The sequence below is a fragment of the Podarcis melisellensis genome, assembly GCF_964234715.1.
Source record: "Podarcis melisellensis genome assembly, chromosome: 9".
Taxonomy (NCBI): Eukaryota; Metazoa; Chordata; class Lepidosauria; order Squamata; family Lacertidae; genus Podarcis; species Podarcis melisellensis.
In genome coordinates, this window is record NC_138541.1 from 2,579,814 (window position 1) to 2,607,722 (window position 27,909).

At 48.0% G+C, this 27,909-nt stretch overlaps 1 protein-coding gene and 1 long non-coding RNA gene across 3 annotated transcripts in view; one reads left to right on the forward strand and one right to left on the reverse strand.

The window, feature by feature from the left end:
• Positions 1-27,909, reverse strand: part of LOC309377861 — a 176,086-nt gene that overhangs the window by 136,036 nt on the left and 12,141 nt on the right. The gene's annotated exons all lie outside the window — the stretch shown is intronic.
• On the forward strand, positions 221-27,430 carry CDC25B (cell division cycle 25B). 2 transcript variants are annotated; one of them, XM_081925053.1, is made up of 16 exons: positions 221-826; positions 6,403-6,512; positions 8,515-8,566; positions 14,363-14,404; positions 15,415-15,451; positions 15,975-16,085; positions 16,224-16,340; positions 17,137-17,280; positions 18,740-18,817; positions 20,826-21,005; positions 21,916-22,011; positions 22,170-22,232; positions 23,104-23,202; positions 24,835-24,968; positions 25,720-25,831; positions 26,000-27,430. In XM_081925053.1, the coding sequence occupies exons 1-16, from the start codon at positions 642-644 to the stop codon at positions 26,138-26,140; spliced, it is 1,701 nt and encodes a 566-aa protein (XP_081781179.1). In that variant the 5' UTR covers positions 221-641; the 3' UTR covers positions 26,141-27,430. The 2 variants fall into 2 exon arrangements, with proteins under 2 accessions (XP_081781179.1, XP_081781180.1); XM_081925054.1 differs by having other exon boundaries at positions 222-826; positions 20,829-21,005.

A 27,909-nucleotide genomic window follows, 5' to 3' on the forward strand; every position in this document is an offset into this window, starting at 1 on the left:
CTGCAGCTGGTTTATTTTATGCGTAAATCCGGCGTGCAATCCTGCCCCCCCCCGCCCTTTTTCCGGGCTCACACGTGCACGTGCACCGTGCACTTTTCTCGCGGTGTCGCCCCCCCCCCTTGCAAATTCCTCCTCCTTTTTTCCCGCGCCGCTGCCATTGGCTGCCCAACATTCTCCGCTTGGCTCTGTTATTTTTCGAATATGCAAGCGGCGCGGCGAGGGATGCGGGCGGAGCATCCGCGGAGGCAGCCGCGTCTGCGGGCGGAGCTTCCTCGCCTGCATCCTGCCTATAAAAACCCCCCTCGGGGCGCCGCGCATCCCGGATCCTCTTGTGCAACGAGCATCTCTCTCCTTTTGCTCAGTCCTCGCAGCGCCAGCTTTTGAAAAGAAGCCTCCGGGATATTTATTTCGGCTTCTCTCCAAAGCACCATCTCTTTCACCAGGGAGCACTTCGGCGCGGCAGCCTCCCGCCGAGCCTGGATGCATGCTCGTGGGAACGCGCCCCGACACGCGTCTTCGCAACCGAAGCGGGCAGCCACCGTTCCCTCGGATCGGATTCCTCCTTTGATTTTCTCGGCGCTTCGAGAAAGAAACGCGGAGCCTCTCCAGCCTCTCGCCTTTACGCGCAGCAGCAGCCCCAGATGGAGACCGCCCGGGTACCCGCGGGATCCCCCCCGGCCTGCCGCGAAGCCCGGAGATCCAGGAAGACCCTCGGCTTCCTCGCCGTCGGGCCCAAGACCCTTTTCCCGGACGGCGACGGAGCCGCCGCGATGTCCCCGGTCACCACCTTGGCGCTGAATATGGACAAGCTGACCGGCCTGGGCAGGTAAGACCACGAGGACTAGCGCCTTGGAGGAGGAAAATTGGGGATCTTGCAGGTCCGCGGGGTGTGCGTGTTGTTGCAGGAATTTAGCTTTGCATGTCATTTTGTGCACGCAGGATTTGCCCGGGGGTGGTATAAAAACATACTGGGCCTAAAAGGAAATCCCTTAATTTTTTGGGGGGGGGGTGCGTGTCGCTTTTTGCAAGCGACCGAGCAGTCCGATCCTCACGTGCAGCCTTTGCAGAAGCGCGCGTGGTTTTATTGCACGCGAAAAGGGGGAAGGGTAGTTTGCGGGATAGGGGGCCACGTGCGCGCCTTTGCAACATTGCAAGTTTTTTTTTCTGTGCGTTTGGAAAAAAGCAAGAGTCTGTAACCACCCCCTCTTCCTGCCCCCCCAAACTTCTCTCCTGGGTGAAAAGAGCGAGCAGCTGTTTTGCAGGGTTTGGTTTGGGGGGCGCCCGGGCCGCGTGGGAGCCGGACAAAGGGAGCCTTTAACGGGATCAGGAATGCCGGCGGGGGTCGGAGGCGGAGGGATGTCTGGGGGTAGGTGGGGGGGGACACACACGTGTGGGGTCGAGGAGGAATCGGGGTCCCTGCGGAGCTGGAGGAGCCCCCCCCCGGCTGGATGGTTGGGAAAGAGGCCGGAGGCGCCTTTCCAGATGTTGCACGACTCGCAGCTGCAGGGTCTGGCATTGTGCTGGGGGAGGGAGCGGTGGGCCAACAACATCTGGAAAAGCTCCCCCCCCCCATTCCTGCTTTACCCCAACCTAAGCACTAGTTAGTTCCCCTGTATTTTTCTCCATTTTTAAAAATTAAATGTGTATATTCATCCGCAGAGCTCCGGGCAGGGGCAGCAATATATATATATACAAGGTAGAAACTCAAAATGCAGAATAAAGATAAAACAAACGGCCCCCCTTGAGATTGCCATATAATAATAATAATAAATTTTATTTATACCCCGCCCTCCCCAGCCAAGACAAGTTGATTAAAATACAATTTAAAAAACAATATTAAAATACAACATTAAAACAATATAGGATTGTCTTCTACAGATGTGTGTGTGTGTGTGTGTATATATATATATATATATATATATATATATATATATATATATTTATATATTTATATATTTATATATATATATGGGAGACATATAGGGTCTCCTAGTACAGCCCCACTGCTATGCAGAAATTGCAAAGAAACTAAATCTTTTTGAGTTTCCTTTCCTTGCATTCTCTTTCCCTCCACTCCCAGTATAAGAGTTTTGCAGCAGGATCAGGCCTGGGATTATTGGGGTGGCCTTTGGAATCTAGCAACATCTAGAAGGTGCCCTTGCCATACCCTAAACACTGATCAGTTTTCCTTTGGGTCGTCCTAGGATTGTTGAATTGCAAGGGGAATCCAGAGGTCCTCTAGCCCAGCCCCACTGCAGTGCACAGGGTCTTCCCTCTGCCCTACCTTCCCTTCATTCTCTCCCCCTCCCCAAATGTAAGAGTAACACAGCAGGATCCGGGCCAGAGGCCCATCTAAGCCTAGCATCCTGTTTTCCTGGAAGGCCGCAAGAAGCGCTTTGAGTGTGCGCAAAATTATGTGCACTCCTGTTTTCCCACTTCAGGGTTGTGCATCTTGCACCTGAGCACACCTGATGCATTGAGCTGTGTGGTCCATGCGCATGTTGAATTTAAGGGCGCTTTTATTCTGGAAGCAGCCTCACCGCCTGCAACACAGTGCATGCTTTCTTGGAAATAAGGCCTGCTTTTCCAGTGCAAACAGGATATTAAAAAGGTCTAAAAACCCACATTCCGAACAGCTTCACTGCCGCTGCTCATTTTGCGATTTCTAAACTCTGTTGGGAGAGTGTTTAGCCCCACGCTTTGGATCTAGCGATCCAGCAAAGTTACAGAATCCTAGAGTTGGAATGGCACACCCAAAGGTCACCTATGCCAGCCCCACAATGCAGGAACTTCCGCTAAGGCACCCATGACAGAAGTCTTTTATTAATTACCCCACATGGGGGAATCTATATATTTTTCTCCCTGCACAGTGGGGCTCATTCCTTATTTTGCCCCTCCAACACATTCTAAGCCTCTAAGAGCCAGCCTTTATGCCATAATCGAACTACATAATCGAAATATGAACACAACTCTTAACATTTATTTTTGGTCAGGTGTGAAACCAGCCATTCCAAACATGGTTGAATAGTGTAAAACTAAACTGATTCTTTTTTATTTTTTAAAAGCAAGTGCTAATAATCTTTTCACGAAGGCAAATAAATAAACAGATGTGTAAGAACTAACAACCCACAGTGGCCACAATCTAACCCCTTTGAGTGACATCTGCTAGACCAGGCATGGCCCTCCAGCTGTTTTGGGACTACAATTCCCATCATCCCTGACCTGCTCTAAGCACTATGCCACACAGCCTTTAGGATCTGCATGCATGCGCCAGAAATGAGATCCATTGCTTTTTCCATTTGCCTTGTGGGATTTTTCTGTTGGCTAATGTGTGGTGCCCTGCTGAATAATCCCATGCAAGATGGGGGTCTGGGTAGGTGAGGGGAGTATTGTGGGGGGGAAGGCTGTGGTTGGTCAGGGGCCCTGTCAATATACCATTCCCCTCCCCCCCCACTCCATGCAACCATCTTGCCTCCATGTTGGAGAAGAGAACTGGTTCCTCTGAGTTTTGGGTGGGTGGGCTGCAAGCAGCAGCCCTGAGACTTTCCGAAAGGGAGTTTCTCTTTTGGAAAAAAAAAATGCACATGAGGCTGTAATCCTAAGCATGCATATTTGGGAGGGGGGGCCTAGGAATGGGTTGCAGCTGCGCACATGTGCTCAGTGGCGGGACAGGAAAATCAAATGGGGATTTATCGAAACCTGAGTTCAGTTGTTAAACGCAGGGCATAGTCCATGTAAACCTGCTTTCTTAGGTTGCTTTTTAAATGCTCCCTTTTGTCCTCCAGTGGTTGCATGCATGCATTCTTTATTCTCCCCCCTTCCCCCCTTTGTTCTAACCTCTTCTTCCCTCCCCTCTTTGAAACCCTCTTTCCTGCCTCTCAGGGCTGGCTCCTCTCTGCAGGACTGTTGACCTGCACAATGTCACTTCTGTTCAAAAAGAAGAAATAGTGCGTGCTTGGGGTGTGTGTGTGTGTGTGTGTGTGTGTGTGTGTGTGTGTGGTTTCCTCTCCCTCCCCTGCCAGGGTGTGCAGCAGAGCAAATAATGTTTGCATGCCTTTCATGTGGGGGGGGGCACACACAGGGCATTTTTTTTGCTCTTGTCTGTTAGAAGCAAAAGGCTTTGCAGAAAAAGTGGCTCTTGTGAAACTGCGACTGCATGACTGTGTTTATAATTATGGTGTCTGTAACCCTGTCTGAACCACAGGATTTATTTATTTTTGGGGGGGGCTATTGACAAGACCTGCTTGCAGCCCAACTAGTAAACATTGAGGCTGTATTCCTGAAGTCTTTTGCTCAGGAGGTACCATGTGGTGTTGGCAAGACATTCTGTGGTGTTTTTTTTGGAGTAGAGGAAACTGCCTTAACTGTGAATCAGGCCTTTGGGGTCCACCTGTCTCCCCAGCTGCTGTTGAACTACAAATCCCATCATCTCTTAGCTAGCGGGCTCAGCAGTCGGGGAATGATGGGATTTGTAGTCCAACAACAGTAGCAGCTTTGCAAGTTTAGGAGTATCTCCCGGGGGGGGGGGATCTGGTGGAGTGCAGACTGGGGATAGCTCTGTCGGTAGAGCATGAGACCCATTAATCTCAGGGTCCTGAGTTCGAGTAGTGCGTTGCTGGGGGTTGGACTAGAGAAAAAACTCCTAGATTTAGCAGAGAAGCCACTTTTGTGTCTGCAAAGAAATATGACGCAGCACTGGAATTAAAGCACAAAGACAGGCTGGTGGAGTCTCAAGCAAGACCTTAGCCCATCCATTTCCCTTCTCTGTGTTTTCACCCACTCCCTCAGGGGTTTTGGCAAGAACATTTTTTGTGCAGCTGGGTGGAGGGAGAGGAAATGGGTGCGAGATATATTATTTTATCTCTGGGCCTGCAGTTAACCTTGCCCAAGCAGCCTCTCCCATCACGTTAGCCGACCTGCCTCGTAAGTTAATCATTGAGCAGCTGGCATCTCGCTGTGCCTTACGATAAAGTGACTGGCACTCTGTACGTTGCCCAGAGGCCTGAAATTTGGTGTGTCGTCCCCCCTCCCAAGGTCAAGCGGAGCTGTGACAATCTGGAACCAGCAATTATGTCCGTCTCTCCTTAGTTTTTAAACGGGAAGTTGCCAAGGAGTGAGCAAGCTTTCTCTGTTTCACAAAACTCTTCCCCAGATCCTTTTTTTAAAAAAACGTAAAACAGGGAAGTTAGTTGAAAGGGGCATGATTGCAACACTTGAGGTGGGAAGCTCTGGGTTCAAATCTATGCTTGGCTGTAAAGCTATTCTTGGGCTGAGAGAGTGGCTGGCCTAAAGGGAAAAGGTAAAGGACCCCTGGACGGTTAAGTCCAGTCAAAGGCGACTATGGGGTCGCGGTGCTCATCTTGCTTCCCCAATTTTTTAAAATTCCTTTTATAACACAAATAAACAACACAAACAGAAAAACACAACAATGCAAACAGATTATTGTCTTATCCTTATTTTTTCTAAACATTAGGTAGGCTTCCCCAAGTCCCCCCTATCTGATTTTCATTTTACCTTACCTTTAGCAGTTTACATATATCATAATTTTTAACCATTTTTTTAATCACACTTACTTTTACCATAAAAATCTTCACATTTTATCACTTACAAATAATACTATTTTAAAACACACTACTTCTAACCCTACAGCCTAAATCCACTTCCAAAGCTATTCTAAGATGTAAATATTAACATATTTTTTCAAATATTCCTTAAACTTCTTCCACTGTCTCTTCTCTCTTGTCTCGGAGTCTCCCGGTCAGTTTGACAAGTTCCATATAGTCCCATCATCTACATCTCCCATTCTTCTATAGTTGGTAAATCTTGTTTCTTCCAATTCTTCGCTAGCAATATTCTCACAGCTGTTGTGGCAGACAGAAGAAAAGTAACATCCTTTTGGGGGATTTCACCCCCACTATACCAAGTAAAAAGGCTTCTGGTTTTTTAATAAATGTGTTTTTCAGCACTTTTTTCAGTTCATTATAAATCCTTTCCCAGAAGTCTTTTACCCTGGGGCATGTCCACCACATGTGGCAAAAGTTTTCCTCTTCTTTTTCTTTACATTTCCATCATCTCGCTTTTGAGCCGAGGGAGCCGGCGTTTGTCCACAGGCGGCTTTCCGGGTCATGTGGCCGGCATGGCCAACCTCGCAGGGTGGTTGTGCAGGTGGAATGAGAGCAGGAACTATGAACAAAACAGAAGCTATGCTTTTAATATTTGATGTTTTATTATGTTTTTATATAGGTTGGAAGCCACCCAGAGTGGCTGGGGGGGTGTCAGATGGGTGGGGTAGCACTACTATTTATTATCAATAATAATAATAATAATAATAATAATAATAATATAATATAATATTATATTCCAAGTTTCTTAATCACTGGTCTTTCTCTTCTCGGTTTGCAGTGATTGTGACACCCCCAAGAGAAGGAAGCGGTTGGGCCTTGACTTCAAGAAAGAGTGGTCCTCGCAGGATTCCGTCTCTTCTGAGTCTTCGCAGGAATCGGGAGATTCAGGTCGGTGTTTGGAGGCGGCTGCCAACTGCCTTCCCCAAAGGGGCTCCTGTGCTCCACTAAACTATGTCAAAGGGGTGTTGAGAAAAAAGTACCTGCTCACTGTGTGGGGAAGAGATGGGATTAGGAGAACAGCCCCTGTTGAATTGTCTTCCAACTCTGTAGTAGTAGTAGTAGTAGTAGTAGTAGTAATAATAATAATAATAATAATAATAATAATAATATTTATTAATACCCTGCCCTTCCCGGTTCAAAAACCAGTCTCAGGGCAGCTAAAAACAAATTTAAAAGACTTAATTATAAAAGCAGCATAAAATACAGTATAAAAACATGAATAACAGTATGGAATTTTAAAACTGTACCGGGCAGAATTATAGAATCATAAAGTTGGAAGGGATCCCCCGCAAAGCGGGGGAGACTAGTGTGTCTCCCCTATATTATGTTAAATAATAATAATAACTGATTTTGTATCTCCTTTCATCCAATGATCATGAGGAGGTTTGCAATATAAAAACATAGAAATGCACGTCATAGTAGCAAACAAACGACCCCAATTGATAGTTTTATCTCTCTACCCCAATTAAAGCAGCTGCGAAAGGGCGGGCTCTTATTCTCTGGGAAGAGCAGTTCTGAGTGTGGTCTTTTTTCGCTGATTTTGCCATCTATGCTAATTCTAATAGGCACCCTTCCATTGCCGGTCGTAATCTCTTGGAGTGCTAACCGCTGGTCCTCCAGTTAAGCATGGGACTAAAATTCCCACCCTCGCTGACCATTGTCCACAGCGTCTGGTGCTGATGGGAGTTATAGTCCAAAGATTCCCGGAGGGCGCCAGTTTGGGGAAGCCTGACGGGAGAAACTTCTTGCTGGTTTTCCCACCTCGTTTATCTCTCTTGATAAGATTCCAGAGGGGTTCCTGCCTTTAATCTGTAAAACCTTTAATCTGTAAAAGCAGGGCATTCCCAAAAGCATCTGAGACTCTCCTAGGAGGTGGTATCCTGCAGTTGCAGATCAGGGCTTGGCATGGCCTGAAGCAGATGATCTGTGATCCAGGATCACAGATTCTATATGATCAGGGATCAGGAGGATATGTGGTCTTCTCAGGGTGGCTGAACTCAGACCAATGGTCAAAATGTCGGGAGGGGGGATTATCTAGGGAGCACAGTAAAAGGTGGGGAGGGGGGCATTGGAGGTGTTTAGTGACTATCAGATTGTCATCGCTGGACCAAGTCCATCCCTTTTGTTGCATTAATCCAGGGGTCAGCAAACTTTTTCAGCAGGGGGCCGGTCCACTGTCCCTCAGACCTTGTGGAGGGCCAGACTATATTTTGAAGAAGAAAAAAGAACGAATTCCTATGCCCCACAAATAACCCAGAGATGCATTCTAAATAAAAGGACATATTCTACTCATGTAAAAACACGCTGATTCCCAGACTGTCCGTGGGCTGGATTAGTAGGTGATTGGGCCAGATCCGGCCCCCGGGCCTTAGGTTGCCCACCCATGCATTAATCAAACTAAACAGTTTGAACCGGTTTCTTTAGTGGGATGTGCAAGCCGCAGTTCTGAAGGATGCTTTTTATGGAGTAGGGGGCACTGGGGCTCTGTTTATGGAGCTTATGGGGGCAGTGTCCAGAGTTTTTTTGGGGTGTGGGGAATTTCAGTTCAGTAATACCTGAAAAAGTCCAGGGTTTCCGTGCACCTGTAGCACAAGAAGTGCCCTTCTCCTTTCCCAGCTCTGAATCTTTGTATGGCAGCCCAAATATACGGCTTCCCTCTCGTTCCCCATTCAAATGTTTGCACCCCACCATTATCCCATAAGCTCCCCAAACCTAATGCGCCTTCTGGAGCCTCTTTGTAGCTCTTCACAGAAATGTCTACTTTTGTCAGGCTCCTTAGTGTAATATGACATAGGAAGAGAAGAGCCCCACGGAAGACCTCAAAGGCTGGGGGGCTCCCTCCGAATTTCTCTTTCCTCACGGGAACATCTTTTTGTTGTTGTTGACGCAGGCATGGGCCCGGATTCCCCAATGGAGCCAGAGCTGGAGATCTTGGAAGATGTGTAAGTTGGATTTTTTTTTTGCTGATCCTTGAAGGGTAGGGAGGTGTTGGTTGTTTGGTTTCAGCCCCCAGCAGAAAGGCATTAAATGAGGATTTGATGGAGCGTGAAAAAGCGTTAATCCCGAGGCTCTGTCTTTTGATGCAGTTTGCTGATACTTAGTTTTAGTTTGCCAGCTTCTTGGAACAGAAAGGGCCAAGGGCTTTTTCCAAGAAACAACAGAAAATGGCTCAAGAAGGGGAGATTATTGGGTTGCCGTTGATTTTGCTTTTATTATGTACTCTTCTTTTATATATTGTGATTTTATGTCGTGAACCACTCTGAGATCTATGGATAGATATTATTATTATTATTATTATTATTACTATTACTATTATTAATTATTATTATTATTATTACAACTAATAATAATAATGAGATCTACCCGTAGATCTCAGGGTGGTTCATGACATAAAATCACAATATATAAAAGAATAAATAATAATAATAATAATAATAATAATAATAATAATAATAATAATAATTAATATCAGTTGCTGGAAACAGCAGGGGGTTGTGGGTCCTGACCTTTTTCTGGTGAAGGGGCTTAGAGTGTCTGGATAAGAGCTCTTGACGCCCTCGGTGGAACTGTGTTTGCTGGAAAACCAAACAAGGGTCCTCTCTGCACCGTTATTTTGAATACAACCCCCTCCCCCTACAAAAATGGCCTGCAGAGGATGCACAAAGATGATGGTCTTGAATTCAATTTAGGTAATTTGAAACCTGTGAATTCTATTCCTGTTAACCATAATCTGGGCTCTGCCTGCTCTGGTGTGGACTTGCACCCGGAATGCATCTCCTGAAGTTCTTCAGCAGGAGCTGTGCTGGGCTCCAAACCAGTTTCAGACCAGTAGTGCAGCCCAAGGGGGCTGAAACCTAAAAAGATTTGGTTCTGTTCTTTGGGGATTGCTCGAACCTTCCTGCATTTGCTGGAGAGGGTGAGGTAGCTGGTTTCAGGTTTGCTGGGTGTCTGTGTGTGTGGCAGGTTTATGGCTTGGTTGTTTTCAGGTGAATTTTCAAAGCTGAGGATGTGTTTTCTGGCCCTCTTAATCCCTTTACTGCTTGTGGATTGGCGTGGCCTTTGTTCTCTCCTCGAATGTATTTGAAGTGCCCAGATTTCAATACTTTGAAATGCTGGTCTTCGCTGGAAGTTTGCATCCACTGTGACTAATCCATTTCCCATATCGCGCCGGCATTCCAGGGTGCGGCAGAATGCTCTTCTGTGCCTAGGGCTGCGCACAACAGTCCAAAAATCTGCCTACATGGCCTCCGGTAGCATAAATCTGTGTTCAGGTGCTTGAAATTGATACCAAATTTGAAGGGTGTGCAATGCACTTAATGGATGCAACAAAAACAGCATAAAACGTGAATAACAGTAAATTCAGAATTCAAAATCAATTTAGGGGAGAAATCCATCCAATAAACATTAGATGATCACCAGGGCTAGCTGGCTAAATTAGTCCTATTTGGGCCAGCGAGGAGACCAGGGGAGAATTAGCTGTGGGATCCCAGAGCGGGGAATAAAAAGAGGAGGGGGAGGGAAGAGAAGGGAAATAAAAGATCAGGTTAAGTTCAGATTGAAAGCTAGGTGGAATAGCTCTGCAGAAGGAGGTTAAATCCTCCAGGGCCCTGGTCTCATGGGACAGAGCATTCCACCAGGTCGGAGCCATCACTGAGAAGGCCCTGGCCCTGGGGGAGGATAGTCTAACTTCCTTAGGGACCGGGACCTCTAAACTGTGATTATTCATGGACCTTAAGGTCCTCTGCGGGGCAGACCAGGAGAGTTGGATGGGGTCCCTAGAGTCATCTAGTCCAGCCCCCCTGCAAGTGCACTTACATAGTCAGGTCGGGCCAGGCCTCCCTCGCCTCCAGCGAGCCGAGAGGGGTTGACAGGTGTGGTCTTGTGGGAAAACAGGCCTCTCCCATCTCTCAGCAGCCTTGAGAAAAACCAGTCTCCGTGGGAGAATTAAGAGCGCTCCACCTTTGCCAGCAGAAAGCAAAAAACTTTGGGCCATGCCGCTGCCAAGAGATGGTTCAGGGGTTGGAAAATAAGAACTTCTTCCCCAACCGGTATTTTTGAAACCTGTCCTCCCAAAAATAGGTGTGGGGCTGCGTGGGTGGACCTCTGTCTAGTTTTTGGGACTTGATGGGTGACGGTCTTAACCGCACTCCTGAGGGTTTCCTGTTGTCGATGTCTTCAAACAGGAAAGACTGCAAAGTTGCTGGCCAGAGTTTGCTTTTGAAAGTTTTGCTTTTCTTTCGAAAGGCTGCCTGCTCTTACCCTATCTATTTATTTCGTAAAATTCGCACAGCGCCGGATTGAAGAAAATAACACGCCCACCTCAAAGCGGTTTGCAAGCAGTTAGGAAAAAAAGAGAGATGGAAATTATCAATGGGAAAAACCAACCACAACAACAATTTAAGACAGTTAATAAAAAGTGTGTGTGTTGGGAAACCACAGTAAATTGCATTTATTTTACTTGAACCCCCAATATGACAGGGACTCATTGGGCCTGGGGGAGGAAAAGGTGTGTCCTTTGGGAGTCGTTTTCCTTCTGTTTCTCGCCCCCCCTTTCTGAACCACAGAAGGCTGGGTCTTGCTGAAAGTACTGCAGCTTTTAATCCATTGCTGCAGCTAATCAGTTTGCCAACATTTTAGAAACTTGATTAAAATGCCCCCTTCCCATTAGTTGGAGGGGCTGAAGGCAGGCAGGGACCCCTGGGCCACTCGAAGGGCAAGCCACGTCAAGCCAGCATTTAAGGGGGGGGTACTGAAACCAGGGCCAGTCCATCTGTGACAATGGACCCTTCCCAAATACCTGAAGTTTTTGGAATTAAGGCAAGTTCATCTGTTTCCCTCTCAAAACCCGGCAACTGAATACAGCGTTGACACACTTTTTTTGGCTGGGCAAATGTGTCCTGTTCCCCCATTCCTAAATATTATTTTAAAAGGCGCCTTTTTTGAGATCGTGCAATTAGAAGCTTCTCTCGCTTCCCACAACCGAAGGGCTGGAGATTTTTAAAAAAGTGGGTTCGGCTTGGTCTTTTTAACAAGTTAAAAGTCCCCTTTTGCACCTGCCCTGGGGGGGGGGGTGTTTCTGGCCTGGCAGCTGCAAGGCGGGTGAATGGGGATCCGAGACAGATGGCTGAAACTCCACCCGCTCCCTTTATTGAAGCAGGGAACATCTGCCTGGATTTCTGAGCCGCAGCCTCTTGGTGAAAAGCTTGCATTCCTAGGGAGTGTCCAGTTGAAGGACCTTAAATACTTCTCTTCCCAGCCTTCTGCCTCCTTCTCTTGCATTCATCCATCTTCAAAGGTGTTGGGAGATGCAACAGGCTCCCCTTTTGAAATGCTTCAATGAGGCCTTTGTACGTCTAGGCGGCTTGTGAGAAGTGGCCTTCCATTGGGGGGAAGTTAGCTGTGTTCCCTTCCTATTAGTGTTTTCATTTTCTGTATTTTTATCCCAGCTTTTTAAGCTGGCATCCCTCTTTGTTTAACCCCCCCCCCACAACATCCTGGCTAGGAAGGCTAGGCTGAGATAAGACAGCGATGGGCTGTGTGAGGTCCCAGCTAGGGAGCTTCGTGGCCGAGCGGCAGGATTTGAACCCATGCCTTCGTCCAACACTGTAACCACTACACTGCACTGTCTCTCTTCTGTCTTGGGTGCATTGGGGTGGGTGGAGATTGCCTTTGTGAAGAGCCTGCCACAAGGGATTGGGTGGGCTTTGAATTTTATTGTATTTTAGTTAGGTTATTGTATTTTAGTCTTTTGTTGGAAGCCGCCCAGAGTGGCTGGGGAAACCCAGCCATATGGGAGGGGTATAAATAATAAATTATTATTATTATTATTTCCATTTTCCTTTTGGTTGGGACCTGCAGGTTGTGGGCTGTGAGCCCAGCCCGGCTGGGTGTGCCTGGACGCACAGTGACTTGCGTGCGTCTTCCTCCAGAGCAGGCTTCCTCAACCTTGGCCCTCCAGATGTTTTGGGGACTACAACTCCCATCATCCCTAGCTAGCAGGACCAGTGGTCAGGGATGATGGGAACTGTAGTCTCAAAACATCTGGAGGGCCGAGCTTGAGGAAGCCTGATCTAGGGCAACTCTATGGGTTCACGTAGCAAGCCAGCCCTGGACCACTACACAGTGGTCTCATCCTGGCCCAAATAGGACTAATTTAGCCAGCTAGCCCTGGTGATCATCTAATGTTTATTGGATGGATTTTCCCCCTAGATTGATTTTGAATTTATTGTTATTCATGTTTGATACTGTATTTTATGCTGTTTTTTGTTGCATCAATCAAGTGTTGATAGCCGCCCTGAGCCTGGTTTTCTGAACCGGGAAGAGCGGGGTATAAATAAAAAATTATTATTTATTACTGTGCTCGGATCCCGCTTGCCGGTTTCGCACAGGTTTCGCCGCTGTTTGACTGGGCCACATGGGCCACGGGCCTGATCCAGCCCTCTTGCCATCCTTATAAGTGATCTGCGGCGCGTGGCTTGCTGCGTCTCCTGTTGCGCAGCCCTAGCTGAATTAAGCCAAACCTCCGATCCTCCGCTGCAAATGTTGCTCAACAGCAGAGGGGAATAACCTCACTCAGAAGGCTGGCGGTGTGTGTGTGTGTGTTCAGCAATAGCCGGGGGGGGGGGATTGGGTTTGTGCCACGTAGCTGGCAGATGGCACCCGGGAGAGTCCCCACCCCGATTCGCAGCAGCACCCGCTGCCATGGGAATGCCCTCGTTCTCTCCACGCCTCCATGCAGAAAGGGATCTTTCATCCTCTTTCCTAGGGATCCTTGAACCAAGGCCCCCTCCCTCCTTGCCCAAAGCTGGCAGCAGCTGGCAGCCGCTTTCATGTCTCCACAAAGACCACCCTGCAACCGCCCGGACCACGCTTATTAACTCTCGAATGGCCACAGCGCAAGGGGGCCCAGCTCAGGGCAGCTGGGAAACTGTGTGTGTGTGTGTGTGTGTGTGTGTGTGTGTGTGTGTGCAACCACTGCACAGCAGGAGACAGGAATGGCTGAGCACGGTATGGCTATAGAGGAGCGGGATCTGAACTCGGCACAAAAAAAGCAAGGCGTTGGGCAACCGTGCTTTTAGTTCTGAAGTGCAAAATTGAAAAATAATAAAAGAAAAAAATGTGTAGCTTTGGTCAGCTGATGGATGGCCTTCCTTGGTGAATTGCTTGATTTAGAGAGCAGGCGAGGAAGAGGCGAGGCGGCAGAAGTTTGCGACAGGGGAGAAAGAGGGTGGGGGGAAGTTTTGTTCCCTCTTCGCCTAAGGTTTGAGGCAGCTGCATGTTGGGAGATTCGGGATAGATAGAACAAAGTCCATCTTCGTGCAGCACATGGTTAGACTGTGGAACTCCCTGCCACTAAACTGGATGGCTTTAGAAGTGGATTAGGAGAAGGAGGAGAGGGTTATGGCCGCAATGGCTCTGCTCTGCTTCCACAGTCGCTCCTGATTCCCACTTGCTGAAAAACCACAACAAGTGGGAGCGCTGCTCTTGTGTTCAAATCCTGCTTTGTAGATTTCCCTGTGGGGCACCTGGGTCGTGGCCATTGTGGACTAGCTGGGCCTGATCCAGGAAGGCTCTTTTGATGGTCTTAAGTTGTGTGCCTTCTTTATGAATGGGAGGATTTCTGCCCCCCCCCTCTGCTTCTGGGGCAACGCAGCCCGGATTAGGGTGTAGCTGGCCCTGATTTGCACCCCCTTGGCACTGAGCGAAACATGCATGATTTTCATGTCTTCATCCAACAGGTTTGAGAGGAACATGTTCAGGTCTCAAAGAGTCTTCAGAAAGTAAGTGCTTTACATCCTACAGTGGCACAACCACCCAGGAAAGCCCCCTGACTCTTTCTCTCCCTCCCCCTTTCTCCTTTGAGATTCTCTCAAGCCCCCATCCTTGAGGGCTTAGCTCTCCCACCCACTCCTGTCTTGCTTAAGAAACCATCTGCTACCTTCTGCACGTCGCCTGAGCATGCCAAGACTTGCAGACGCTAATAATATTGCAGGGTTTATTATCTCCAGGTTCCTGGGTTTGGTGGGTGGGCTTTCTTCCTGTCTCTGCTCATTATTGTTATTATTATTGGCAAAGCTCCCATTATGGCGGCTGGGGAGATTAACTAGGTCGCCTATGCATGCGGCAGAATCGAGCGGCAACGGTCTGCATGCAGGAAGCTGCCTTGTACTGTCTTAACTCGGTATTGCCTCCACTGATTGTTAGCTGTGTATCTGCAGGTTTTCATAGAGGTCCCCCCTACCTGGATCTGCCCTTTGGGATTGTTGGGGTGTTGTTGAGAGGCTGCAAATGTCCCTTGTGGAAATTGCTATTGCATGTGAAAGAGAATTTCCCAAGCGGGACTCACAGCTGTTCATTTGACATTCTGCCTTTGCACACCCAGAAAGTGTGCTAGATGACCCTTGGTGTCTCTTCCACAATCCTACAGTTTTATGATTCTCTGAATCATAAGACGTGGTCCCTTGCCTGCAGCCAGAGGGGGGACAGTCAGGAGAAAGCTTTTCTATCTGGGAGTCCTCTGAAAGTACCAGCCAGTCCTTAGATTTGGTAGAACCCGAGCAAATATATTTATCCCGTTCCAGATATGAATATCTTTTTATGGAACATTGCAAAGCGATTTGAGAATAGAACATCAACAATAAACACAGCAGTTTCATATGTAAAAAACAAATTTTGAAACCTTCCTAAATAATTTCAGACCAGGCACAGATTCAGAGTAGGATAAAAATCTCCAGTGGGAGAGAGTTCCAAAGTCTGCAGCTGACGATGATTTCCCTCTTTTTCCTTGCAGTGATTATCTTCCCATCAGAAGAATCCAGTCTTTGCCGGTAAGTTTATCAGCTGTTTTTTTAAACCAGGAAGCTTTGCTTGGTGCCTCCTCAACTTGAGAAGTGGGGACAGAAATATTCTGTACATGCTCAGGAGCAAGGGAGTCTTCGTGCAACTAGGCTGAGTCCTAATTTTTCAAAATAATAATGATAATAATAATTTATACCCCGCCCATCTGGCTGGGTTTCCCCATCCACTCTGGGTGGCTCCCAACAGAATATTAAAAACATGATGAAACACCAAACATTTAAAAATTTCCCTAAACTGGGTTGCCTTCAGATGTCTTCTAAAAGTCAGATAGTTGTTTATTTCCTTGGCATCTGATGGGAGGGCGTTCCACAGGGCGGGCGCCACCACCGAGAAGGCCCTCTGCCTGGTTGCCTGTAACCTCACAGTGAGAGAACTGCCAGAAGGCCCTTGGAGCTGGACCTCAGTGTCCTGGCTGAATGATGGAGGGTGGAGACGCTTGTCCTGTGGGGTTGCCCTGAGTGCAAAACTCATCATCCTTCTGTGACTTGACAGGTGCAGTTTCTGGGCTCAAGTCCCACACTGAGGAACATTTCCAACTGCAAGGAATTCAACAGCCCAGCGGCAGCCGAGACGGACTCTGGCCTCCAAGGCAACGGGGGAAATGTAAGTGGTGAGAACTGTGCCTTCCTGGTGCAGCCCCCTAACCCCCCCCCTCTCCGCCCACTGCGCGGCGCTGCTGAAGGGTGACTTCCTCTCGTCCTTCCGAAAGTTGCAGCGCATCTCTACTTCCTCCCCCTGCAGGAAGGTGCCATCTTCAAGAAGCCCCTGCGACCTGCGGGCAGGTTGTACCTCTCCGGCGGTGGGGCTGGCAAGAAGGACCCCTTTGCACAGAGGCCAAACTCTGCTCCAGATCTCATGGTGAGTGTGCTTCTTTGGGGCAAGAGCAATACTTTCTGATTCATTTGTTTTTCTGCAGTTTTTGGTCGCCTCTCGTTTTCCAGGTCCTAATTCTTGGCGTTAAAGCCAAGATGGATTTTTGGTTCTCAGCCGGATGATAACTGTGCCTGTGACTCTTAGCTTAGGTTAGATGCAGACATGCACAGTCCCAGCAATTGCTGCGTTTTGGGAGAAAATTTGCCATGTTGAGCATTGCACTCAATTCTTCAAGAACTGGCGGGCCGGGGAGGGGGGGAGTACAGCTTTTGTTGCAGAAGTGGCGAGCATAGAAACCCACCAGGTTTTTTTTTCCTTTTGCAGCCAATTGATAACTGCCAATTAAAGTGACATAGCTGGGTTTAAGCAGGTCTTAATCTAGACAGACCCCGGGTGGGAGATCTCCTGGGATTCCTGTTACATCCTGCTGCCATTGTTCTACGTTTGATGGAGAACAGGAGATATGCCCATAACAAAATGAACAAGGTGGAGGGGCAAGGTGCTTTGAAACAAACACACAACGGTGGCTTTTTTCAGCCCCCTCCCATTTCATGTCTCTCACTGTTGCATGTTTTCCTCGTCCCTCCTGTCCCTTTTTCCTCTTGTGCTGTGTCTTTTTAAGATTGCAAACCCAAGAGTAATGCTGCTGAATTTATTATTATTATTCTTATTGTTGTTGTTTGTTATTTTAAAAAGCCACTCTGGGAGCCTTCTCGTAGGGCATAAAGGATTTTAATAATTCAAAATGTGTTGATGGTTCTGTGTTCCTTGCCCCTTTCAGTATTCGAGCCCAGAGAAAGAGAACAGGAGCCCAGGGTCTGATAGCCATGTCTACCTCCGCCGTTCGTCCTTGACCTCCTTGATGGTGGACGAAGATAATGATGATGATGGGTTTTTGGAAATCCTGGATGAAGAAGACCTGAAGGTAAGGCTTTTAAAATCCTATCTTGTGTCAAAGAAAGCAAAATTCTGTCTGCTTGAAATGTATTCCCAAGCAAGGCCGACTTGGGAGTAGATTTCAGTGGTGCAAATTCCCAAAGAAACCTGGTTGGCGTTGCAATTTACAGTGGTGCCCCGCAAGACGAACGCCTCGCAAGATGGAAAACCCGCTAGACGAAAGGGTTTTCCGTTTTGGAGGCACTTCACAAAACGAATTTCCCTATGGGGTTGCTTCGCAAGATGGAAAAATCTTGCGTCCCCCCGCGGGGTTTTTTCGCTTTTTCCGCCCTTTTCTTAAGCCGCTTATCAGCTGTTCCGCTGATAAGCCGCTTAACAGCTGAAAGCCGCTTGACAGCTGTAGCGCTAATCCGCTAAGCTGTCAATGGGCTTGCTTCGCAAGACGAAAAAACCGCTAGACGAAGAGAATCGCGGAACGAATTCTTTTCGTCTAGCGAGGCACCACTGTAACTTTCACGGCTCACTCTGCAAACCTCAGCATGTACCGCCATTTCCGCTGCTGTTTTTCTATGTCTGCGTGCGAACTGCTGTTTTTTGTTGAGTTTCCTCCAAAATAACAAAATTCATTAGACTTGTCTGCTTGTTAGGCGTATAGAAGGGGAGGAGCTGTGCTAAACACAGCTGGCCGATTTTTGAACTTGTCTTTGTGACCTGGATAGAAAATATACTATCAGTATTGAGGTTTTCTCTGAATTCTGTGTGGAGTTTGTCATTGCTTGCAGCTCGGACTCAACAGAAGGCAGTTTTTTGTAGAATTTCTACAAACTTTTGTAGAATTTTGTAGAAGTCCCAAGGGAACAGCGCTGTGGGTCTGTGCAAGGACCGCCTTTTTGTATGACATTCATATTCCAACCTTCCTCCGAGGAAGGTAATGTTGGCAACCATAGTTCCTTGCAACAACCATGTCAGGCAGGCTAGGCAGAGATATGTCAGCTGGCTGAAGAATCACCCTAGTGAGCTTCATGGCTTAAGAGAGAATTCGAACCCTGGTCTCCCAGGCTCTAAAACAACAAGTAAAGAATCCTTGGCAGATCTCTTGTTACTTGATCCAGTAGCGTCACTACGTATGGCAGATTCGTATATACAGTTAAGAGTACTGTCCTGTGTTATATGCGGGGCAGCCATCAAAAAATGGCCCAGAAATCAGCCAGCACAGAATATTTTGTTCTCCTAAGCTTTGAAAAATCGGCTGCTTTGATTTATTGTCTTTGTTTTTGAATCCCTTTACTTTGGGTGTCTTTCTTCTGATGTGTTTTGAGGCTGCCTGCTTGTTAGATTTAGCCCCTTGCTCCTTTCGTATCGCTGTTGGGTTTTCTTTGGGGTTCCCCTGTCCTCTCTTTCCTATTGCACAAACCCCCAGCCTGGGGCGGGGGGGTCTCCTGAGCCAGCCCCGCTTCAATAAATGGGTCCTCCCTTCCCTCCTCCAGGGCGATGGAAATTTCCCGTTGGGTATGGAGAACTTGCTAATGGCCCCTCTGGTGAGGAAGGAAGATGAGTCCAGCCTGGTACGTGACAGTGCCGTGTTAACACCCTTTGTTTGTCCCTGTCCCCCCCCCAAAAAAGAATTTATTCTGTGGGTGACCAAGGTCTTGGTACTGGTGTTGGCGTGGCATTTCAAGAAAGAGAAACTTCAGCTTGAGGGCAGGACTTCCTTCTCCCTCGTTCTTTCCTCTCCTGAGATCCCCCAGTGGGGAGTGGTGGTGGGACGACAACGGGTGGTAAGAGCGGGAGGACTGGGAAGAAGATGTGTTGGGAGATCAAGAGGCAACAGGGCTCAGTGAGCAGGGAGAGACCGGGGAAGAGAGCAGTCCAGAATTGGAGGCAGAAGCAGGAGAGAGGTAGAGGTGAATCTCCAAGAACCAGGAGAGGCGTGAAGAGGGCGGAGGAGAGGTTGGCTTCACAGAGGCACAGTCTCCGATTGCTTGGGGGAGATCCTGGAGAGGAGGAGGCTTAGGAAGCTATGGGAAGTCGGGGACCTTCAGTGTCAGCAACTGCTTCATGGGGGAAGACCTACCAGATATGAGTTGCTGTCCTCATTAGGCCTGAAACCCCTGTGCAGATAGTGTGTGTGTGTGTTTTTGCTAATGAAGAGTTATTGCAGTGGGGTGTTTGGGAGCGGGCGGCTCACTCCCAGAGCTTCTTGCAAACTGCTCTGGATATGCTAGGGCTGGACGGCTGCCTGGCCTTCCAGCTACTTGCTGAGATTGAAACTGTCTGCATGTTAGCCTGTTTCAGTGACTCCTATGTCCTGGCAGGGGCTGATGGGAGTTGTAGTTCGAAGCCTCTGGAGGTTGCCAGGTCGGCAAAGCCTTGCCCCACATTTGTGAGGGGAAATTCGAGTTGATTCAAGCCTTCCCCATGTGGAACTTGATTCTTTTTTTTCCAAATTTTTAAAAATTAATTTCCAATGTGGAACTTGATTCTAAGAAGAAACAGTGGTGGAGAATTTCTAGAATCGTCGTGTCGGAAGGGTCCTGAAGGTCATCCATTCTAGCCCCCTGCAATGCAGGAAAGCGCTTTGTCTCAGGACTTTCCTCCTGACCCCGCGATATTTCCACAAACAATATATTTTTCGAGGCCATGTGAAATGGCTTTGTCTTTGTTGTGTTTTTAAAAGTCTGTATACCGTATTTTTCGCTCTATAGGACGCACCTTGTTTTAAAGGGGGAGAACAAGAAAAAAAAATTTCCCCCCTCTCTGCTCAGTGCCCCTTCAGCGAAGCGGCAGGAGAAACGGAGCCCCTTCCATTTCTCCTCCCGCTTCGCTGAAGGGGTGCTGTGCAGAGAGGGGGAGATGTTTTTCTCTCTTGTTCTCCCCCTCTAAAACAAGGTGTGTCCAGTGTGTTCAGTGCGTTAAAGGTGTGTTCAGTCGCCTTCAGTGAAGGCAACCCGAGGCCTTGAGCTTGGCGGAAGATGCGCTCTGGAGGCTTTGGGTTCCTTTGAACCTGCTCTTCGGGGCTGGTGGGGGGAATCCCGGGTCCCCCCCCCCAGCCCCAGGGACGACACATTCGCTCCATAAGACACACAGACATTTCCCCTTAGATTTTAAGAGGGAAAAAAGTGCGTCTTATGGAGTGAAAAATACGGTAAATAAAAAGTACTGTATTTTTCGCCCTATAGGACGCACCGTCCCATAAGGCACACCTAGTTTTTTGGGGGGGAAATAAAGGGGCCCCAGTCCCCAAAAAGGCAGCTCTCTGCAAGCCGTGGGAGCCCAGCGCTGGCTCCCGCGGCTTGCTGAGAGGTCCACGAAGCCTGGACGCGCTGAGCTCAGCGCACGCAGGCTTCTGCATAAAGGCAATTTTCCGCAAGCAGCGGGAGTGCTCCCGCTGTTTGCAGAGAGGTCCACGAAGCCTGGATTCGCCCCATAGGACGCACACACATTTCCCCTTCATTTTTGGAGGGGGAAAAGTGCATCCTATAGGGCGAAAAATACGGTACCGTGCCAAGGTCTGTCTCTCTTTCATGCAGTATTGGAGTCTCACGATTTCCCTCTTTCTCCCCCAAACTGAAGCAGAGCCCCCTGGGAACTGGCAAATGCCGCCGTCTTTTCCGCTCCCCGTCCATGCCCAGCGCTGTCATCAGGCCCATCCTGAAGCGGCTGGACCGGCCCCAGGACAAAGAGACGCCGGTGAAAAACAAGAGGCGGAAGAGTCTGGCTGGCGGCGCCATCGAAGAGAAGGAAGAAGAGCCGGTAATTCATGCCACAAAGGCTGCCTCACAAGGACGTGGGAAGAGGGAGGGGTGGGATGCGGCCATAAAGGGAACAGGGCCTTTGTAGGGGTGGCTCCCTGCTTCTGGAACGCTCTCCACATCTGACACCATCGTTGCATATCTTTAGGCACCAGGCGAAAATGTTCCTCATTCACCAGGCCTTTGGCTTTGAACCATCTGTGGCCTTTTTGCAGGGATATTTTAATGCAGTTTAAACTTTTTTCTTTTTAACGTGTGTGTTTTGCTTAAGATGTTGGAGGTTGCTTCGAATTACTGCGGCAAAAAAAGGCAGCTAATGAATTTAAATAATAATATAATTGGGGGCAGGCAGGCTGCTGGTGTGAAGGCTGCTTGAGCCTTAGCTTGCCAAGTCCTAAGGGCTCTTTCTGGCTTGGTCTTTTAAAATGGGTTGCATATTTCTTGTGAGGTTGTGCTCAATTTCTGGGGGCTGCATCAGAAGAAAGGGGTGGCGGCAGCTTTTTGTACGCTTTTTGTGGGTTTGTTTATTTCATTTTGCAAGATTTGTGTTTCAAAAAGTTTCAAAGCAGAATATAGTGATAAAATTATCAGTTGTTTTTAAAAAGCAAAAACCTGGGAGGAGATTCTGATGTAGCATCTGCCCAATTGACTTGCCCATTTCTGGCACCCAGGAAGGAGCCTCTGCTGGTTTTAGTGGGAGAAAGTTCCCACCTCTGGCCTTCTGGGTGCCAGTGAACTACAACTCCCACCATGCTTTGCCACGCTTGCTGTGGCCGATGGGAGTCGCACTCCACCAGCACCGTACAGGGCCGATGGTTCCCTGCTCCCTATCTCGGGAATCTTACTGGGTTTGGCATCCTGGATGTGGCCGCAGAGCCTCCCTAACAGTCCTTTTTGTCTGCTGTTCCTAGAAACCTCGGCTGGTTCGCTCTCGCTCCTGCTGCCCCAGCGAGATCGCAAATATCTTGGACAATGACCACCGGGAGCTGATCGGAGACTTCTCAAAGGTACCGGCAAGAATCCCGCTTTTTGCATCCCTGCAAACCATGTTAGGTTTTGGCCAAAAAAGACTGCTCGCAGTACCAGTGCAGACACGAAACAATGCAAAAATCGAATGAAATCGTAGCCTTTCAGAAGGACTAAAATGCATTTGTTTCCCTGCCAGGCTTACGTTTTGCAAACGGTGGAAGGGAAGCACCAGGACCTCAAGTACATCTCTCCAGAAATGGTGAGCAAGTTTGGAATCCAATATACTGGGCCTCTTTAGCACAAGGGACCTGGAGCTCTGCTTTCTGCAGCTGTTGGGGCCACCACCTTGAAGACCTGGTCATAGAGCCTTGCTTTACCCACGGATCCTGTGTCCCAATGCAACTGTTCAAAAATACTATAATGGGGGAAGGAGAGCTGGGAGGAAATTCGCATCCGGAAACCGATGTGCCCTGGTTCTGACCAAACTCGGCCTCCTAGAGCAAAATATACGCCAGGGGTTTGGTCAGAATTGAGTCTACACTTCCAGAGTTAACACTAAAAACATTACTTCTGGAACATGAGCCACCATAGTCGCAAGAGGGCCATTAAAAATTGTGTCCAGGGCTTTTTAGACTCCTACCAAATCCTACCTATCAATTTGATTTTTGATTTCATTGTTACTGACGTTTTATACCGTATTTTATGCTGTTTTTTGTAGCATCAATGAAAGTGTTTCAAATTTGTTGTTAGCTGCCCTGAGCCCGGTTTTCTGAACCGGGAAGGGTGGGGTATAAATTAACATTTATTATTATTATTATTATTATTAGAGTATATATTTAAAGTAGATAATTAAATGAGCAAATTAAATGAATTTGCAGAAGATGATAAATTTAAGGAACCGCAGAAAGAGGGGGAAGGAAGTTGAACTTGGAAATGTTAAAATGATTGTAGAACTAATGAAAAGTATAAATTAAAGTATAAATAATAAAAATAAAAAAGTCTGGCACCAGTGGCGTCTTCCAGGCTGCACTCCCAGGATGGCAGCAAGCAGTGCTTAATGTCTCCGTTGCAAAATAATACAAGTGATTCTGCGTATGGCTTATTTTTTTACTACTGTCCTTTGCCCACAGATGGCGGCTGTGCTAACGGGTCAGTTCAGCAACCTCATTGAGAACTGTGTGATCGTGGACTGCAGATACCCCTATGAATACGAAGGAGGCCACATCAAGGTGAGCCCTCTGCCTGCTTGAGGTCACGGCTGGAGTCGGGTGCTGGACCGTATCTGCCCTGGGTTCGAGGAACCTCCCCTGTCCCAAGCACACCTCAAAGGGCGGAGGGGTCACCCTGCCGAAGTCCTGCCCGGCTTGGGACCCTCCTGGTGTCAATAAAACAGGGTCCATCACGGGTTGGAGGATTGTACAGGACACAGGGCACCAGACACTTCCTTTTTGTAGTATTTTACTTGGGTCGTGTTGCCAGTGGCAGCTGCTTGCTTCCTCCACACGGCGCCCCGCCTCTGGAAACCCCAATACGTGGTGCTATTCTCAGTGGGGGTAACCCCCCCAAAAGCCAAACTAAGCTTGTTTTTTTTTTAAAAAAAAGGGAATAAGCCATTGGCTCTGCTTTATCCTAGTAAGCCTCCTGACCTCTGAGGTTTGTGGCCCCATCCCTTCGTGGAATTTTGGAATTGGAAGGGACACCAGGGAGTCATCTAGTCCAACCCCCGTCTCTCCCCACGACTGACTTTGGAGGGAAAACGAAACCTTGCATCATCTCTCTCTTATAAAATTTTGTTTTCCTCCCTGTATCCTCAATGTTTTGTAAACTGTATATTGATGGATGCTTTTTTTTAAAAAAAAAAAAAATATGAAAATCAGTGGTGGCCCTTGCATTTGGTCTTGTGTTTGGCACTCTTGATGTGCAAAATGGCCTACCTTTGCTCTGGCAACCCCCCTGTGAGGTAGGCTGTTTCTGTTGCCTGCAGAGCTTGCCTTCAATGGTACCAGAGGAAGTCTGGGAAGTGGTGACCTTTCATCACCCCTTGTCCCCTTGATCAATGTCCAGCTCTTCAGCCGCTGGCTTACTTAAACTAGACTGCATTTCAATAATAATATTAATAATGTTATTTATTTATACCCCACCCATGTGGCTGGGTTTCCCCAGCCACTCTGGGCGGCTTCAAACAAAGATTAAAAATACATTAAAATGTCACACATTAAAAACTTCCCTGAACATGGCTGCCTTCAGATATCTTCTAAAAGTCTGGTAGTAGTTTTTCTCTTTGACATCTGGTGGGAGGGCATTCCACAGGGAGGGCGCCACCACTGAGAAGGCCCTCTGCCTGGTTCCCTATAATGTGGCTTCTCGCAGTGAGGGAACCGCCAGAAGGCCCTCAGAGCTGGACCTCAGCGTCTGGGCAGAACGATGGGGGTGGAGACACTCCTTTAGTTCATTTCATTTCAAGTTCAAGAGTCCTGGCAAAGCACAAAACCCATGCCCCTATAGAACTCTCTACTCCTAGCCGAGGGCTTGTTGACATCTTCCTATCCTGGGGGGTTGGACTGGATAGCCACTGGGGGGTCCCTTCCAACTCTAATTCTACAAAATCAGAAAGTATCACGCTAGAGACTTAGCATTGAGTGGAAGTGAGAGTCTTTGCCGGGAAGTCTGAGTCTTGCTCACCTACAGAAATCTTTGTTCTCTCAAGATCAATTCCCATATTTCAACAAGTTTCCTATTTTGTTGCGTACCTGCACTTAAAAGTGTGTTTTGCACACCAGGTGTGGAAGGGAGGGAACTGGTGATGCTTTTTGCTATGGTTCTGTTTGATGGATCCTGTCCTGACCCTCCTTTCTCTCCAGGGCGCTGTGAACCTTCCTCTGGAAAAGGACGTGGAAGAGTTCCTTCTCAAGAAGCCCATCGTGCCGTGTGACCCGGCAAAGAGGGTGATCGTTGTTTTCCACTGCGAGTTCTCCTCCGAGAGAGGACCCAGAGCGTGAGTAGCTTCTGCCGCCTCCTCTCCTGAAACCCAGCCCATTCAGTTTTTCTGAAATAGGTGTTTTCAGATTTTTGTTTCCTTCAGGACTAGGGGCTTGAAGTGGAATAATAATAATAATAATAATAATAATAATAATAATAATAATAATAAAATTTTTTATTTATACCCAGCCCTCAGGGCGGCTAACATCAATAAAATCACAGAAAAAAAATAATAGGGGGAAAAGAGGGGGGTGGAGAAAAAAAAAACCCAATTTAAAATACAGGTTAAAATGCAATTTAAAATGCAGCGCAGCCTCATTTTAAAATAGCTGCTAAATCAAGACCTTAAGGGGGGGGGAAGCATAAGGGTCAGACTGAGTCCAAACCAAAGGACAGGCGGAACAGCTCTGTCTTGCAGGCCCTGTGGAAAGATGTCAAGTCCTGGAGGGCCCAAGTCTCTTGTGACAGAGCGTTCCACCAAGTCGGGGCCAGTACGGAAAAGGCCCTGGCCCTAGTGGAGACCAATCTAACCACCGTGCAACTTGGGACCTCCAAAGTGTTGTTATTTGTGGACCTTAAGGTCCTCTGCGTGGCATACCAGGAGAGGCTTTAAAGGTCAAAACCAGCACCTTAAACCTGACCCTGTACTTTTAGTCCTTTGATGCCCAGAACAGCAAGAAAACCGTATGTGTGTGCGCGTGTTTGTGTGTACCTGCATCTCCGTATTTAAGATTATGTGTGTTAACAATTTGCGCTCTCCTCCATAGGTGCCGTTTTGTCAGGGAAAAAGACCGGGCCAGCAACGATTACCCGTCCTTGCACTATCCTGAGCTGTACGTCTTGAAAGGAGGCTATAAAGAATTCTTCCCGCAATATCAAGTGAGTTTTTTGCGATGGGCTTAGACAAGCTGGAAGGTGTGCAGAGGACGGCAACCAAAATGATGAAAGGCTCATATATATATGAGACCTAAAAATTCTTATAACAGTAGCAACCCCCCAAATAAACTAAGCACTCTTTGTTCTCCTCTTCCTTCCCCCCCAAACCAGATGCACTGTGAACCCCAGAACTACCGGCCGATGCACCACAAAGACTTCAAAGAGGACCTTCGCAATTTCCGCCTGAAGAGCCGCACATGGGCCGGGGAGAAAAGCAAGCGAGAGCTATACAGCCGCCTCAAGAACTTCTAAGGCGGGGAGGGAGTGGTTGGGAGGGGGGATATTTGGGGAGAGGGGCTGCTGCTGCTGTAATTAAGGAGCCATCCATTTTGTCCTCACACACTTAATTCAGGGTGGACTTCTGCAGCGCGGGAAAAACAATCGACGTTTCTTTTTTATTTTCTCCCACCGACTGCTCATTTGGAGACTTCAGATTCTGGGATTTGCTTTTTTGGGGAGGGTGGGGGAAGTCGCAAGTGCTTATCTAAACAGCAACTCCAGCAATAGCGATACCTCTGGGTCCAGCGGGCTGGAACCTGCCTCAAATGCTGTGAATCTCCCTCTGCCGGTTTGGGTCTTTTTGTCTCTCTCTCTGACCCCGGAGATGTGCTTCCATCGCCGGCTTCTGAACCTTTTCTCCGGGAGAACCTGGGGGAGAATCTCCTGCACCCTCCGGCTCGTGACACCGCCTCCCTTCAAGAGGAGGGGGGAAACCAGGCAGCTACTGGGAAACGTCCACTATAGGGGCAACGAGGAATCTTGCCCCACAAACTGCATAGGAAGCGACATCGAGGTTGTGAATGGTGTGTTGTGCATAAGCCCTATCGAAGGGCCTGTCTGCTTGGAGACGAGGATTTCAGAGGCTAAAATGCGCCCGGCAAGCAAGTCTTTTCCTCTCTCCTACCCCAGGACTACCATTGAAAAGAAACGCAGTACGCCAGCCTGTGCTCCTGGCTGGGCAATCTGCCTCCCACCTCTAGTTCTTCCACCCCAAAGTGTGGGGGCAAAGGTTTATCAGCTCTGTCCATAACGAAAGCTTCTTTCCAGTTGCGCACCGCAAAGGACCGGGGGGCAGAAAGCACTTAGAAGGAACTCTTAGTTTGCACAGATTCCCACGTTCTGTGTTTTTTTGCAGCGTTGAAATCGGAAAGTAGAATGAGCTGCTGTTGCTTTTTTAAATGAAGTTGTGGGATACATCACTCCTATCAGGCTCCTCTGAGCCCCTTTTTATGTTTAATTCAGAAAAGGAAGAATTGTAGATTTTGCGCGTGTGTTTAAAAAAAAAATGGGGGGTGCTTTTAATTTTTTGTTTTGACCGCAAACCCATTTTACCAATCCTCTTTATTTCCACCGCATGTGGCAGATGCATGGAAAACAGAGATGTACCTTTTAAATTTGGATGCAGTTTATTTATAGTGAGCCCAGGATGCTGGGCAGAGATGACACAGAAGTTCTGAGCGGAAGGGAAACATTTGGAAGAAAAAAATACTGCGTTTTAGTATTTGGGGGACTGTCCTCTACGAAAAGCCCCCAGCTCCCCCCCCCAAAAACCTGCCAGTATCTGGGTGACAAGGAGTCTAATGAGCTTCAGTATTAGGGATTTTAGCAGTACTTGGCACTTGGAACTATCCCCCTGCCCTGGAAACCCAACCCTGGAGCTCTGAGGAAACGTCTTGTAGCTCAGTGTTTCCCAACCTTGTGCCTCCAGCTGTTTTTGAACTACAACTCCCATCATCCCTGACTAGCAAGACCAGTGGCAAGGGATGATGGGAATTGTAGTCCAAAAACAGCTGGAGGCACAAGGTTGGGAAACACTGTTGTAGCTTGACTATCTTTGCGATTGAGGCGAGGAAGAGCCCTCTACCTGAATGCTGTATGTTTTCGCCTAAAGAAAAAGGACTTTCCGTTAACTGATTTGTAGCGTGAGAGGCCAGGCCTTTGCTCATTGGTCAGGCTTAGATCTGTGGCGTTCCGTGTGTGCCACCAAATTGTTGGAGACTCTGGACTTTGAACTGTTTACT